At 45.8% G+C, this 17261-nt stretch overlaps 1 protein-coding gene across 1 annotated transcript in view; it reads right to left on the bottom strand.

The window, feature by feature from the left end:
* Positions 1–10294: 10294 nt before the first annotated feature.
* Positions 10295–17261, bottom strand: part of TRIM67 (tripartite motif containing 67) — a 92152-nt gene continuing 85185 nt past the window's right edge. Inside the window, exons 8-10 of the mRNA XM_006874173.1 lie at positions 15761–16064; positions 11455–11617; positions 10295–10360 (exon numbers count right to left, since the gene is read on the bottom strand). Coding sequence (XP_006874235.1) covers positions 10295–10360; positions 11455–11617; positions 15761–16064 — 533 coding nt within the window. The remainder of the gene's footprint in view (positions 10361–11454; positions 11618–15760; positions 16065–17261) is intronic.

Genomic DNA, 17261 nt, shown 5'->3' with positions numbered 1-17261 from the left:
CAAAAATCCTCACCACTACACTAATAAACAACATTTTTATCAACGGAGAAAAGATTGAAGTTGTCAAAGACTTCATTTTTCTTGGATTAGGTCATCAACATTCTCATGGAAGCAGCAGCCAAGAAATCAAACGAAGTATTGCATAGAAGTCCTGGTGTGATACTGTGTGTGGGTTAATGCGCCAGATTGCCAAGCCATTTGATCTGCAAGGTTGGTGGTTCAAGCTCACCAGTTGCTTCTTGGAAACCCTATATAGAGTTGCTATGGGTCAGAATTGACTCGACGGCACTTAACAACAACAACATTGCAGTAGACAAATCTGCTGCACAAGACCTTTTGAAAGTGTTGAAGAGCACAGACGTCAGCTTGAGGACTAAGGTGTGCCTGACTCAAATCATGGCATTTTCAATAATCTCATATGCATGTGAAAGTTGGCCAGTGAATAAGGAAGACCGTAGAAGAATTGATGCATTTGAGTTATGGTGTTAGAGGAGAATATTGAAAGTACCATGGGCTGCCAAAAGAACCAACAGATCTGTGTTGGAAGTACAGCCAGAGTGCTCCTTGAAGCCCAGGATGGCCAGACTTCTTCTTTCAAACTCAGGACATATTGTCAGGAAGGACCAGTCACCGGAGAAGGAGATCATGTTTGGTAAGGTGAGGGTCAGAGGAAAAGAGGAAGACACCCAGCAAGATAGATTGGCAAAGTGGCAACATCAATGGGCTCAAGCATGGCAACAATTGTGAGGTTAGCCCAGGACTGGGCAGTGTTTCGTTCTGTTGTGCATAGGGTCGCTATGAGTCGGTAATGACTCTATGGCACCTAACAACAACAAGTGTTGTCAAGTCGGTGAGCTGGTAGTGGGTTTGAACTGCTGACTTTGTGGTTTGCAGTCCACAGCCAACAGTGCCTATCCTACAGCGCCACACTAGGAGTACCTATAGAATCTTTCAATATTGCAAAGCAAGGCTTCAATTTTTTCTTCAGTTCTTTCAGCTTGAGAACTGCTGAACATATTCTTCCGTTTTGGTTTTCTAACTCCAGGTCTTTCTTTGCACGTTTCATTTTAATATTTGACTTTTTCTTCTGACGGTGCCCTTTGAAATTTTCTGTTCCCCTTGATCACCTTCTCATTTTTTCCATTTGTTTTAGCGTCTCCACGCTGGAGAACAAGTTTCAGAATCTCTTCTGACATTCATTTTGGCCTTTCTCTTCTCTCTTGTCTTCTTAATGATGTTTGGCTTTCTTCCTGTATGATTCTCATGATGTTGTCCCACACGCTTCAGATTTTTGATCATTAGTATTTAATGCATCAAATCTTTTTTGAGATGATCTCTAAATTTAGGTGTGATGTATTCAGGTCATATTTTGGTTCTCATGGACTTGTTTTCATTTTCTTCAACTTCAGTCTGAACTTGCATATGAGCACTTGAGGGTTTGCTCCACAGTGTGCCCCTGGCCTTCTTTTGGCTGATGATATGGAGCTTTTCTACCGTTTTTTTCCACAGATGTAGTCAATTTGATTCAGTGTATTCCATCTGGTGAGGTATATGCGTACGGTCATCTTTTATGTTGTTTAAAAAGGTGTTTGCAATAAACAAGTCCTTGATCTTGCAAAATTCTGTCATACAATCTCCAGCATCTCTTCTATCACTAAGGCCATATTTTCCAACTACTGGCCCTCCCTCTTGGCAAACGTTTGCATTCCATTTGCCAATAATTATCAATACATCTTGATTGCTTGTTTGGTCAATTTCAGATGGAAGAAGTTTGTAGATTTGTTCAGTTTCATCATCACTGACTTAGGTGCTTGGTGCGTAAATTAGAGTTTTATTAACTGGTCTTCCTTGTAGCTGTATGGATATTGTCATGTCACAGACAGTGTTGTACTGCAAGGCAGATCTTGAACTGTTGTTTTTAATGATGAATCCAACACGATGTTTCTTTAATTTGTCATTCCCGGCATAGTAAACCATATGATTGTCAGTTTCAAATTGGCCAATGCTAATGCATTTCAGATCACTAATGCCTAGGATATCCATTCTTATGTGTTCCATTTCACTTTTGATAAGTTCCAGTTTTCCTAGATTCATACTTGGTACAGTCCATGTTCTGATTATTAATGGATATTTATAGCTGTTTCTCCACATTTTGAGTTGTTCCCCATCAGCAAATGAAGGTCCCCAAAGCTTTATTCCATTTACATCATCATGGTCAACTCGACTTTGAAGAGGCAGCTCTTCCAACCTGAGGGGCTCATCTTCTGGCACTATATCTGACAATATTCTGGTGCTCTTCATAACGTTTCAATATTATGGTGCTTAATTTTAAGTACGGTCTGTGAAGTCTGTGTGACCACTGCCAAAAGAGTCTCAAACCCCAGAAGAGCAGCAGAGATTGCCATGAGAGGGTCAGCCAGTGTTAGTATTGGTAAAAAGGTTGGAGGGTGATGGTATATGTAGGACAGCTGATTATTTATTATGGCCCTTCTAGCCAAAATGCTCCATTATATGATATATTGTAAATCCTAGCCTCTATGCTTTTGATTATGGACTCATTTCAAAATATGTTGCTCAGGAGTAAAGAGTCCTGGTATGGCGCTGTGGGTTAATGCGCCAGACTGCAAAGCTGTTTGAACTGCAAGGTCGGCGGTTCAAGCTCACCAGCTGCTCTTTGGAAACCCTATACAGGGTTGCTTTGGGTCGGAATCGACTCGAGGGCACTCAACAACAACAACAACTAATAGGTTATGGAGCTCTGGTATCGTAGTGGTTACAAGTTGGGCTGCTAATCTCATAGTCAGCGTTTGGAAACTACCAGCAGTTCCGTGGAAGAAAGATGAGACTTTCTGCTTCTGTAAAGATTTACAGCCACGGAAACCCTGCACAGAACTGACTCCACGGCACATAACCACCACCACCACCAAGGAATAGATTAATAAGGAAAAATGGAGTCCTGGTGTGGCTCTGTGGGTTAATGCACTGGACTGCAAGGTCGGTTTGAACCACAGGGTCAGTGGTTCAAGCTCACCAGCTGCTCCTCAGAAACCCTATACAGGGTTGTTATGAGTCAAACCAACTCAATGGCACTTAACAACAACAACAAGGAATAGATTACAGTGGAACTAAGGATTAAGATGCTTTTTAAAGTGTTGAAGAGCAAAGATGTCAACTTGAGGACTAAGGTACACCTGACCCAACCCAGTTCCAAAACTGCCCAGTAGGGTAGTCCCACTGCATATGGAAATGCACTTTCAGAGCCTTCTACCTTGGAATGACTGGTCAGTTCGAACTGCCAACATTTTGGTTGAGTGGAATCCTTTAACCACAGGACCACCTGGACCCCTACTGAATTGCACGTGTAAGAAGAAAAGCAATTTTAAAAGATTTCCCTGTGCATAGGAAGCACAACATTGTCCCTGGTCCTGGGTGAGAACACAGAGGCATTCCTGTCCGGGAGCCTGGGCCCCTCCCAGCATGCAGTCAGGGCCAGTGTGGGGAGCCGAGCAGTAATTGGAAACCAGACGGTGTCCTTCAATCGTTGGCAGTGTCAAAAGAATTTATTTCAAATCTGCTTAGACTGTGGTAAAACTCAGGTTTTCCAAAAGGTAATACACAAAGTTCAACCAACCCCCAAAGACCAGAAAACACGGTGTTTCCAATTCAAAATATACAAACGTTTGTGGATACCAATACAAAAATTAGAAAAAAGTTGCTTTCCTTTCCCGCTGGGATTCCAATGAAATGTGAACATCAACGAGACCAAGAACTGTCACCAGATACCAACAACCAGTGACAGGAAGTGACTGTGATGTGGGACAACAAAGGTAAAGGAAGGAAGGGAGATGGAAGTGTTGTCTACAGTCAAAACAAGGACACAAAGCTTTTTGTTAAATTCCTTTGCCAACATTTAAACAAACATCTTTCATGCTTAATACAACAGCTTAGTGCAAAAGCAGCAATTCTACATCATGCATTTAACATTTTCTGCTTTGCCCATGCCCACTTCCGTTTGGTGTCCAGAAAGTCTGGGGCTTAGAACGTCCAGTCACCAGAGGGGAGGAGGAGGCTAGGCCTTCCCTGCTCAAAGGTAACACTGAGGAAGCACTTGTCATGTTCCTGTTTCCAGAGTTCTGTGCACTTTTCAAGCCTGCTGTCTGTTTTTACTCTCCTCAGCCTTACCTGAGGGCCTGCACTATTGTCAATGCATACCTTGCTTGCCCAGGAGTACCCCACAGCCCTTCCCCAGGCCTAAGTTAGGCATTCTGTGCCCTCAGTGAGCTGCCCCCTTTGAGAGAACAATGACACCTCCAAAAGAAAGTTCTCTGTACGTCCCAACTTCCCATTCTTTGTTCCCACTGAAGTCAACCCTTTTCACCCAAGAAGGCAGGAAACCCCTCCAACACGTTGTATAAGTAAAGTCCCAGAATTTATCAGGATCCGAAAGGAACGTGAAGACCAGTCAGCCTTCCAGACTCCAGTTGGGTTGCATCTCATTCCCACTCCCAGAAACCAGGTTTCTAAAGGTGCTCCCTCTGCAGGACACCTTTGGGAACACTACTGGCTGAGCAATTCTCTAGACACCAGGACTTGGTGTAAACTAGAAGGCAGAAAGCCAGGCTAACCTCTCTTCCAGGGCTTTAGAGGGGTTCGGAGCACAGATAATAATGAGAAGGCGGATCTGTAGCATGTCTGTAGCATTTTGTACAGAGCACTGTCTCAACAGGCTGCGCTCGATATGGGCCTTACTCTCTGTCACCCCCTCAAAGCCAGGCAACTGTCACAAGGTGACATAAATGATGACACTGGTCAAATAGCCACACAATCATGATTCACTGAATGTGAATTATTAGTCTAGACTTAAGAGACGAAAGACTGTACGAAAAAGTGTTAAAGATTCCTTCACAAGGTGTTATTATATGTATATCCTCACAATACACCAGAGGAGGTAGGTTGATATCATTAGCCCCATTTTCAGGTGGGGATATTGAGGCACAGAAAGATTAAGGGATTTGTCCCCACCCATGTTGTGAACCAGTATAAAGTCTTGGTTCAAACCGATGAGTTTCTGAATATGAAACCTGAATTTGGTGTCTATCAGTACATCCTGTCTCAAGCCTTATCTATTTTATAGTCTAGTCACAAAGTTGCTTTATCTCCACGGAAGAACTACCAAGGAATGTTATCAATGAAAAAGGCTACTGTCTTTGCTCACTTTGTAAGGGAAATACCTGAGACCTCCCAGGGTCAACAGAGACCTTGAATATCTTGAAGATCACAAACCCATGAAGAAGTTCCTGTGGCTTCCGGTAAATAGTAGTCATGGAAAATGAAGATAAGACTTGCTTTTTAGGAATGGGGGCTGGGGTGGGGCATTTTTGTGAGACCTGACAAGGTGACTTCTGGCCCACTCTCTCTTTCTTTGTCTGACCAGCTGATAGAGCACTGAGGTACAAAAGAACTCTAGGAAACACTGGTCTTGGGGTCTTATAATAAAGTTCCTAAGTCCATACTTTGCATATATTGAGACATGATGAGTTCTTAGAATAACCCAGTGGTTCTCAACTGGAAGTAATTCTACCCTTTCCTACCCACCCTCCCTGGTCACTGGGCAATGTCAAGAGATATTTTCGGTTGCCACAAAATTTGATTGCCAAGTGCTGATCCTGGTGTGGTGCAATAGGGTCAGCACTGGACTCTGAAGTAGAAGGTCAGCAGTTCAAACCCATGAGGTGCTTCTTGGAAACCCTATACAGGGTCGCTTTGAGTCAGCACTGACTGACTCGACACTACTTACCAACAACACCACAACTGGCATGTGGTGGGTTAGCAAATTGTAGCGTAACCCCATGGCCCTGTCGTAGTATTTCAACATTTGCATGTGGAGTCCCTAAAAGGATTTATAATCTTCCTCATGATTTCACAGCCATCAGGTGGCCCGGTGACCAGCAGCAATGAGACCACTGGAAAAGCCACCTGGGTCACTGACACAGAAAAGTGCCTTCAGAGGGGACAAAGCCTTTCACATGCAGATAGAATTAAGGTGTAAATGCAAATATCTGTGCAAGAAGTACATAGATTGTGCCTCTGGTCCTCTCATGAGCATGCTCTGGTAAGGCAAAGAGACCAGCCTGCCACACAATGGTGGGTCACCGAGAATCAGAGAAGGGCTCAGAGCAGCCGGGAGGGCCTGCGTCCATTTCTTTCCAAGAACTCTACAGCTTTGTCCAGGCTCAGCCTGGGAAGCAGAAGCCCCCCTGACCTTGGTAAGCCATCCATAGTGGTGGTCACCCATGGGTCCTTTTGCAACTACAAAGTACACAGAGGGCTGAGAAATTCCACGCAGGACTATATACAGTTTTATAATTTTAGGTCAGTTACTTTCTGGGTCAGTTACTAGTGATGTCTTCTTTAATCATAAGCATTGTTTCCCCAAAAAAGACAGAGGGGGAGAGAAAGCAGGGCTGTGTGTAATACCTTCTGCTTTGCATTAGGAACTGGGATGTTTGCAATTAGGTGGTATTGGATATTTAAAAAAGAGATTCACTTTCAAAGGAAAGGCATACACTTTGACCAAACTTGCTCACTAGCAAAGAACGAACAGCAGACCTACTTTACAAAGGCATTATTTACAATGCAATGAAATTACATTTTACACTGCTTAGACTTCCTTTCTTACCAAAACGGCTTGATAGATTTGCCCAAAGTTACTCCTCAGCCCATTCAACAAAAGCATCTTGACATAATTTGTATGTAGAACAATGTGGCCATGTTGCGAAATGGCAGAGAAGTAGATGGCAGGTGAGAATCCCATGACCTAGATCTCAGGTGCGTCCCTCAAGGGCTATGCCAGGCCACAGGAATTTGATGGGTTTCTCCTTTGCTTCTCTGATTCGTTAAAACTAGAGTGGGTGATCTAGGTCTGCCCGTCCTTTCTAGGTCTGATCTTGTCCTTGAAATGTGTGTGGTGCTGAGGACGGGAGAGGTGGCTGGAGAATGAAGAGCCTGAGACTGTCCCTGGCACCAGCAGTATTGCTTCTAGGCTCTTGTAGGGTTATGAGAAGGCTAAGTCCCCCCTGTTTCCATTGATCCCAGGGCCTCTAGGAATTGCTGTAAGGTAGAACAAATCCTGGCAGTTTTTCTCTGAGCTGTAAATCATTCTCTTCTTAATGGGGCCACCTGAACTTGTGGGGTTTTCTTTTCTCCATATTCCACTGTTCCCCACCGTTGGATGCTGGCTGGTCCCAAGTCACCTCACTCTCTAAAGATAGATGATTCCCCTCACAGGGTGGCCTGTGACCCTAGCCCTGATGAATCAGGAGTTCCACCACTTTTCATTCTGGGTTCCACTCCAGAGAGCCACCTCTGCTGCCAGCCCTGTGGCCCAGTCTCCCTGTCCTGCTCTTGCTCCCCGGAAGATGACCTCATCTTTTCCAGAGAGACCTGCTGCCGATGGCTTCCTCAGCCTCTCTGTGCTTTCTTCGGTCTTTAGGAATCTTCACATTCCCAACAGCCCACTCAGAGCTCTGGCTAAGGGGAAACGTCAAAGAGAGATGGAAGCAAAGAGAGGATGCCACACACAGGACACTCACAGCCAGATGTTTGCATGGCCTCACGGGCTCAGGAGGGACCCCAGGACAGAAGCCTCCTCTCTGCACACAAGAATCCACTCAGTGGGTCAAGAATGAAGAGATGAGATCTTGCCTTCCATCCACCAGAGCAATTCCAAGACCTTGCTTGCAGTGGCTTAAACATGGTTCCAAGCAGCTCTTGAAGGTACTGGGCAGCTAGTGTTGCTTATCATATCTATGGGAAAAGCTAGACAAGGCAGCTTTGGGATCCAAGAGCATGAGCTTTGAGGTAGGATTGTTGGGTCTGCTGGATAAAGGGGTAAAAATCTGCACAGCATTGGCCGGTGGTGTCTCCTAAAGCAAGTACGGTATCTAAACAAAAATACAGAACTTAGCAAACATAGTTGGGTTCAGTTTATGAATCAAATTTTAGAAAAAGGAAAAAAAAATTTTTTTAAACCAAGTAAATATACAAGTTACTTCTCAACCTCAAAAAGCAAATGCTTGACCCACATCAACCACAGCTTCCTGAAGCCTGAGACCAAAAGATGGTACCTGGCCGCCACTACTGAACATTCTGACCAGGGAAGGTCCTGGTTAGAATGGGAGAAAATTCTAGAACAGAATACAAATATATAAAAAAGATCAGTCTTACTAGTCTGATAGAGACTGAAAGAATCCCAAAGACTATTGCCCTAATTACCCTTCTAATGTGGAACTGAAGCCATTCCTGGAGGCCACATCTTCACCAAATAATCAACCGGCCTCTAAAGGAAACATTAACATCCATTGAGAATGTGCTTCTCAGAACAATCAAGACCCAAAGGGCAACATTTGCCTCAAAGCAAATATGTGAAGGCAGCAAAGGGGCAGTAGAACTGGACAAATGGAAACAGGGAGCCCAGGAAAGCCGCTGACACGCTGCCAAGATTTCAACCAATGCCACAGAACAATCTGTGTATGGGTCATTGAATGGAAAACCAATTTGCTATGTAATTTTGCACCTAAAGTACAGTAAAGCATGAAAAACAAAAAAAATTTTTTTTTAAATAACAAAATGTTTGATAAAAGAATAAGTTTTACTATCAGATGGAGATGAATGTGGCAAAGGGTATCAGAGAGAAGAGAAGAGGAAGGAGAGGAAAAAGCTCTGGGAGCAGGGACATGACAGAGGCTGGCCTGGGGGGCCCTAGAGTGAGTTTTGTTTCTTAGAGGTGGAAATGACTCCACACTTATCTCCAGGGAGAAGGTGAATCCTCCCAAGACAGGAGGGAACTCATCCCAGAGCCTTGACCTTGACCTGGCCACATGGGACACTATAGGCCGGGCTCTTGCTCTGTCCCAGGTAACCCCAAGCTGTCATCATCCCAGTTTACTGATAAGTCCATGATACTGCCCATCTTACTTCCTGCTTTTTCAGAGGTCCTGCCCAGCCTTACCCCTGCAGAAGTGCCCCTGCCATTGGGGCCACTTCTTGCCTTCATGATGATAGTAGGGTTGGTTTCAAAGCAAAAGGTGGGCTGACTGTAAAAAGCATCCCCAGCACCTCCATCTTAATATGCTTATGAGTCTGCATTGAGAGTTGTTGTTGTTAAGTACTATTGAGTTGTGAGTTGTTGTTATGTGCTGTGGAGTTGGTTCTGACTCATAGTGACCCCGCACAGGGTTTCCGAGGCTGTAAATCTTTATGGGAGCAGAGAGCCTCATCTTTCTCCCACGGAATAGCTGGTAGTTTCAAACTGCTGACCGTGAGATTAGCAGCTCAATTCCTAACCACTACGCTACCAGAGCTCCTTAAATAGCACTGCTTAAAAGAACAACTCAAATACATTTTCAGTTAACTTCTTGGGAACCTAGTTCCAGACTCATCACACAGTTCCAATGTTTTCATTTGTTTTAGAACAAAGAACTAGGTGAATAAATTTAGCATACTGATGTGGCACTGGACAGCAAATCACAAGGTTGACAGTTCAAACCTACCAATTGCTTCTTCGAAATCCTCTGCAGGGTCACTATGAGTTGGAATCAACTCAGTAGCCCGTGACAACAACAACAGTTGTACGTGTGTGTGTGTGTGAGAAAGAAATTAGTTGCTTAATAAAGAACTTAAGGAAGCCATTTTAAAGGGTTCTCAACAGTCCAGTGAGAGGCAAAAATCAAGAATGAATACGTCTTTCTGTCATTCCTGGATTCACTATGCAGTGACAGCTCATACTGAACACTGCAGGACCAAAAAGCTAAAGGAAAAACCTTCCTAGCAGAAATGAGAGCTTGCAGTCTTGGAACTCATAAAAAGAGTGGTTTTCCAGCAAACGATTAAAACTGAGACAAGGAATGAGATGGTGTTTCCTGCCTCCTGTTCTAACAATGCTAGTCAACTCCCCACCCTAACCCTACTGCTCAAAAGACAAGCTAATAACAGGTAATAGGAAGCAAAAACATAAGACCCAGGCTGGCTTCCTTCTCACTCCCTTGAGAAAGGTCCTTCTTGAGTGTTTGTGACATCTAGGTGGTACGAATGAAACCTACATTATAATTGGCAGTGGAATGAACAAACATGGCTTGCAGACCCCACTCTCTGTCCCCCCCCAAAAAATGTGTGTGTCAGCTACTCAGTGGCTGCTCGTCTTGCCCTGTGGGTTATTTGCATGTAATTAGGGATGGTGGTGCTCTTGTCCCACGAGTGTTGAGTGTCGCAGTCACAGGAGACTCGGAGCTGGGAGTTAGTTGCTTGACAACTTGGGCCGCCCAAGGTTTGTGGGCACTTCCAATCCTGTGTGCAGGGTGACCTGGAAAATAAGATAGGATGGGAGTGGAAGGAGATCTCGACAGGACAACTTTGAGGGCTATCACGTGGGGCAGCTGGAAGCCTCTCTGGTCAAGTGTGGGTTTACTAGTGTTTCCCTTGAGGGATTGAGTCGATCCTCTACTAATAATAACCATCACACTGTGGACTAGGTTTTCACTGGGCTCTAGCTTCCAGGAGCTCAAGCAGATGTGACAAAATGTCTAGTTGGCTCATTTGTTTCTACCTTATATTGGTTTTCCATGGTCTTTTTTCCCTTTTTCTATCTATTGTATTGACCTGTGGAATAATAGCCTCAATCTCTTATGCAAATGAGTAGAGGCAAAACTAAATGAAATTAGGATATTAATGAAGACCCCAAAGATACCAAAGGTTAGTGTTCTGCCTAGGAGGAAGACTCTGCTAAAAGGGAACCCCATCCCCACCCACTATGTTTCTCTGTCTTTAATTTTGTCTGTCTCTGATTAGGAACTTTCTCAAGCCTTCAGCATTCACCTACCTAGGACTGGGCCCCAGCCTTGAGATGTAAAAGGACAAACTTTCTGACTGCTTGAGGGGGACAAAACAGAACAGACAGGTCAGGGAAGGGCCAGAGGGGATGAGAGAAGACGCCCATCCGCTTAGAAGATACTGCTCTCTGACTCTCCTTTACTATTTCTACTCTCAGCAGAAAGCCACACAAGGGCTCAGCGTTCCCCATGGGATGGCCCCAACATATACCTGACCATCACCATCAAGACCATTGCAGCCAGGCAAGCTCGAACTTCTGTCTCCTATTGTTATACTCTCTCCCTTGCTGCTCTCCTGGGAAAGAGAGTCCCCTTAGACTGCGTCACTATTAGTTTTCTTCCTCCATCATTTCTTCCCTCCTTTCCAAGCTTTTCTATAAGTGACTAGCCTCAGAATTCCTGCCTGTTCCAAGTGAGCAAGTAATAAATTACAGTGGAAAGAGAGGTGGATTTCAGGGAAGACCTTTTCCTGAGGGTACTTTGGAAGGCACACAGAGGCACTGAGGGGCACGCAAGCAAGTAGGGGCTGGGCAGCCAAACCAGGCCTTGGCTGGAGCAGCTGCAGTACCTGCACATTGCGGTTGAGACTGAGGGCTGGCATGAAGACCCCATCCACATGACTGAAGGCTGTGGGGCCCTGCTGCTGCCCGTTGATGAAGAAGGTCAGCGTATGCTTGTTCAGATCGAGCAGCACACCAACCGTCGCCCCTTTGCACACTCCGCCTTCCGTCCTGCAAAGAGAAGTTCAAGGAACAACCCTAACCACACTGAGCTCTGGATGTAGGTGATAATCCAGGATCGTCATCTGAAGGATGATGGGAAACCCTCACCTGAAAAACCACCTCCATGAGAAGGACCCAGAGCTAGTCTTTGGGGTTTATGACTAACCACTGGAAGGGCAGCCGTGGAAACCTTACCTGTCCTTCACACACCTGACACCCAGGGAATTAGGGTTTTGATGCATAGTGCCATCTGGAAACATGGATTGAAAACATGGAGTATGGAATGTGGCCAGAAAAGACCTCTTTATCTGCCAATGAAAGAAGTGACTACTTTTCGGTTTTAGCTAAGTGTGCTCCTTGGGACTAGAGGATACTGAGTTCCATGAAGATATAAAGTTGAGAGGACCCGACCTGGGCATCTTGTCTTTCCAGAGGTACCTGTTGCTATTAGTGCCATCAAATTGATTTTGACTCAGAGCAACCCCATGTGACAGAACAGAACTGTCCCATAGGGTTTTGTTTTGTTTTTCAGGAGTAGACTGGGTGGATTTGAACTGCCAATCTTTCAGCTAACAGCCATGAGTTTACCTTTATGCCACGAGGGCTCTTATGAAACGTTCAAAACCCACTGTTGTCTAGGACCCTTGAAAGGCAGCTCCCTGCAGGAAGGGTGGGTGCTGAATCTGGGATCTGGTGTTTGGAGTCACTGTCTCACCACTGATAAGAAGTGTAACCTTGAGAATGTAAATTACGAAGGTCTTGTTATGCATTGGGTGATGCTACATCTGATGGGTCCTAAACACAATAGGAATTTATGTCCAGTGGGTGGGAATGAATCTTTTGTGATGACCACTCTATCAGGAAGGTCTTTGACTAACCTGGCCCAATTAATTAGATTCCCCTCCCTTTAGCTACAGGACTGGGGTCTCAGTCCTTGGCCCTGCTACTTCTTTCTCAGGAAAAAGCTATTTTTTGTCTTTTCCTGATTAGCAATGGGTTGGTCAGCCAGAGGCTGAGGTTGGGGGGCAGAAGGAGAGCTCTGGGTTTCAACACAGAAAACTGTTGGAAGCAGTTTGGGAAACTCCAAGTCCTCATTAGGACTGGCTGGAGGGAGTTCTGCTGCTGGGAGTTTCTAGAGAGGGTACGTTTTCCTAAGGACTTTAGGGCCGGTCCGAGGGCAGGATTCTACAGGTGAGAAAGTGAACTAGAAATGGTCCATTGATGCCATCTGGCACCAACACTGGGTGCAGGAAATGACAGGAGGAACAGCAGGAATGTGGCATCTGCTCAGGTCTGCAATGGGGCATGCTTGCCAGGTCTCTGCCCCCCGACCCCTTACACATCCCCTGTTCAGACCCCCTCACCTGCATCTGCTGTCCACTGAGGTGGTGCAAACAGAGGTGGGGGTTCTTCCCGTTCACTCTCTCATTGTCCCCCAATTTCCTTCAGTTTGCTCTGTACTGTATTATCCCTATTGGAGTTCTGGTTTGGCGCTGTAGGATAAAGCACTGGACCTCAAGGTCAGTTTGAACTGCAAGATCGGTGGTTCAAATCCACCAGCCACTCTTTGGAAATGCTACACAGCGTTGCTGTGAGTTGGAACACTTAAGAGCAACAATAACAACAACACTGAAGCACCAAAGCCCCTGAGTGGTGTGGATGGGTAATGCACTCAGCTACTAACTGAAAGGTTGGTAGATCGAGTCCACACACAGGCACCGCAGAAGAAAAGTTTGGCAAGGTACTTCCAAAAAATCAGTCATTGAAAATTCTCATACTCTGACACACTTGGGGTCGTCATGGGTCAGAGTTGACTCAATGGCAGCTGGTTACTAGGCTACAGCATCAAGCGTTAGAAAGTGTATGAGAGACCAAAAAGTACTTGCCGGTTCATTTAAGAAGTGTGCTGTCACCTACTTGCGGTGTTTTGTTAAAGCAGCTCTAAGAAATAAGGACACCTTATTGTAGTCACTGTTAAACTCAGCTTTGCTTATTCTGACGGTCTTTTGGAAGAGTCAGCTTTTGATACCCTCAACAGTTTAAATGAAGAAAATGTAATGAAGGGACTTCTTACAGTAATGAGGGCAGGAATCATGGGAAAATCTTAGGATGGTGACGTACCCAGGAACTAGCCAAAGTGGAAAGCTATCCCCACTCCCAGGACTGAAGGAATCCAGTGAGTTGGACCTGTAGAGTGGACGCTCTCCCAGCAGAAGGGATAGTCATAGAGGTACACATCATTTGTCAGAAGTAAGGGGCAGATAGGAAGGGACCAGGGAGGAAACATCTCAACCTCTCTTGCCTGTTAGCCCATTAGTTGCCTGTTGGTTCCTCTCATTGACCAAACTCAGATGGAAGTTAAGAAGCAAAGGACACCAGATAATGCAAAAACTAGCCTCCTGGGGACAGAGAAAGGCAGAGAAGGGGGAACAAGGGATCTGTGTGGGTACGGAGACCAGAGCAACAAAGAACATACCAAGTACTTGTTGAATGAATAAAATGATACCCACCAGACTCTCAAAGTACCTAGTAAGTACTCAATATTATTGTTAATGAATTAATCAATTAGTTATACCGTAAAAACAAATCAAGAAGAAGTGGGCTATAACTAGTTCCTACTTTCTCAGAGATCCTGAGTTCAGTCTGCATGGCACCTCCCATTGTGTGCTTGTCCCAGTTTCATAATCTACAAAGTGGTGATAATAATAATACTTTTTATGAGGACTGAATGAGATAAAATATAAGGGGGTTTTAAAAGTTTTGTGGAAAAATTCCATTATCTTAAGATTCTATTAGTTCATGAACTTTTTGAAGTCCCCCTTATATGTTTTTGAAGCCTACAATGCTGGACACAAAAAAGAAATGTTCACTGTGATGATTTCAATCACCAAACAGTTTCTTCTGGGTGGCCAGTTTGGTTTCAGCAAGCAGAGATGGGCTTGGCTAGACTCAGCCATGGACCCTTCAAGGACTGGGGTAGGGTTGGGGGGAGGGGAAAGGGGGCATGACCAGCGGGTTCAACATCAGGTCAGACTGCAGGCCACAGGTAGTGGCGCAAGGGACTGAGCTGAGAGCCCCCACCAGGCCACTGGAAAGGGGGGCACTACCCAGTGAGAAGGCAAGGTAGAAGGGGTCTGGTCTATTTGCAACATCCTTTCCACCCTCAGGGATCCTCAGGGTCCCTCAGACAGACACCGACTCCAGACTAGACCAGGCATCCCTGGGAGACCAACTGGTCTTGCCTGCCAGGCTGAGGCGAGTGCCTCTAGTGGCTATATGCAGGAACTGCTGGAGGCTGGCTGGGAATGCTGGAGCCCAGTGAGGTTGGTTCCCTGAAGGTACCTCATTCCTCCCAGCATCTTAGCAGCCCAGGCAGGTGGCAGCTCCAGGCTGCAGTAACTTTCCATTTCCTCAGGGAGTTTCTACCCCCTGACCCCAATTGGACAAGTAGAAGCACAGAAGCCTTTTGAGAAGCACTGAGGTGGGGCTCACTGCCCTCTAAGTGTCTAAGGAGAAACCAAGGAGCCCAGAAATCTCAGGAGAAGTCACCAGTGACAAGGCCTGTCTCTCCCAGGACCCTGTGTTTCATGCCCATCTGGGCACACCATTCTCAGGGCTCAGGTTCAAGGGGTGGGCCCTTGACAGAGCCATGAACAGTGACTGTGATGATCCTCTCACTCCCCTGTGGGAGGCCACTGCCTACGGCCATGCCCTGAGAGCGGCTGTCCTGACAGACCTCTGACAGAGACCCATTCACAACTCTGATGGCACCAGTCTAGCTAACTCTGTACTGACTGATCTTTGGATGATGGCGTGTAAAGAAAAGCATAGCAGAAGCAAGAAGAACAAACCCAAATTTCACTTGAAAAAGGTCTAGTAAAGTATCACAGCAGAATTCCCATCATGCACTTCACTGGGCAACTTTAGGGAAACTTACTTGAGCCAATGTTATTCTACTGTCTATTACTACATATTGTCATTTGGACTGGAGACAATGGCCACAAACCTGGAAATGGGAGAACAAGAAGCTGAATCCCCCATATCTCTGATGCCTGGCATGGGAAAGCACAGAAGGGACACTGGCCCAATGAAAGCCCTCGTTCCCAAACTCCTCACTGCCCAAGGAGTGCAGGGGAGACAGGGACAGCGCACCTGTTGGTGTGGGAGTTGCAGTGCATGAACCAGCTTCGGTTGTTGTCCACATACATGGCCCAGGCCTTGTCGTCCTTGCCCAGCATCATGTCTTTGACCACGTTGACCCTGGCAACCCCAAAGGCGGGATCGGGGTGGTTGTCATACCGGTCTACATGCAGCTCCCAGTAGTGCACACCTTTGGAGAATGCAGCCGTGCCCAGCACTACCCGATCATCGTAGCTGCTGCAAGTGGCTGTCTGGTTGTCATTGGACAAAATGATGTCTCGGTGGCCAGAGTTGGGGTCAAATGTGAACCAGGCCACTGGCAGGGAAAGAAACAAGAGGAGGAGGAGGGTCAGAGTTGGAATTCCACCAAGAGTCTTCTAGCCTGAGCTCAGAGACATGGAATCTCTCTCTCTGTCAGAAGTCAGCACTCAGCATTGATTATTCTTCCATGTATGATCTATATACACACACACACACACACGTATACACATACACTTCCTGTGTTCATCCAAGTTCCAGTCCCATGAAGCCAACCTTACCAAGGAACACAGACACACTAGCCCCCAAGCCCCAGTATAAACGTGTTTCATGGAGCCTTGGTTTCCCGCACCCTTCCAAATGTTCCATGCCCTGGTAGGAGCTAAGGAGGAAGGAGATATGGGGCTCACCTCATGTGGATGGGAGACTGAAGACACAGAAGACTTAAGTGATGAGCTTGAAGCTCTTCCTCCCATTCCACAGCCCATGGACTATGTGCTTTATGCTCGTTAGAACCCTCTAGTTGTGGTCAGTGAGCACTCACTCTAACATGAGGACCCAGCTCTGTGCATCTTCAGGACTCACAGGGCAGAACACTAGTGCTCTCCGTAGTTTACAGAGAAGTTCTGTGCTTAGCATGGAATTCAGGAAAACAATGCTATAGGCTGTCCCCTGAGGACACCTTCTCCTTCTACTCCTGCTCCTTCTGCCCCAGGAGGCAATCAGGTGCGTTGTGTCTGCCTCAGGGACACTCAAGGGAAATTATGACAGTCCATATAGGAGGAAAGCCATCCTTGGAGCCATTGAGGAACAGGTACCTCTGCAAACCAGCTGGGTCCTGCCTTGAAAAGCAAGGAGCTTATGTTAAAAAAAAAAAAAGAAAAAAAAAAGAGGTATTTGTCTTTTCTAAAAGTAAATTAAAATACATTCTACAACCAGAGTGCAGATAATTTTTGACTCCCCTTAGTAGATAGAAAATCTAGATTGTTATTTTATCTGCACAATTCTAGTCAAGTAAATGGCAGTCTAAGTTGAATCACCAGACCAGAGAACCATAACCCTTCAATCAATTCTCAGACTTGAGAACCTGGTTAGAGACCCACACAGCACCTTGAATAAAGGGGAAAGGTCTCCTTGAAAAAGGTTCCCACTACACTGCTCTGGTAGCGTAGTGGTTACGAATCGGGCTGCGAACCTTAAGGTCAGCGGTTCGAAACTACCAGCTGCTCCGCGGGAGAAAGATGAGGCTTTCTAC

Source organism: Chrysochloris asiatica, unplaced genomic scaffold, assembly GCF_000296735.1.
Source record: "Chrysochloris asiatica unplaced genomic scaffold, ChrAsi1.0 scaffold00265, whole genome shotgun sequence".
Taxonomy (NCBI): domain Eukaryota; kingdom Metazoa; phylum Chordata; class Mammalia; order Afrosoricida; family Chrysochloridae; genus Chrysochloris; species Chrysochloris asiatica.
This window is presented reverse-complemented; position numbering and strand designations above follow the sequence as displayed.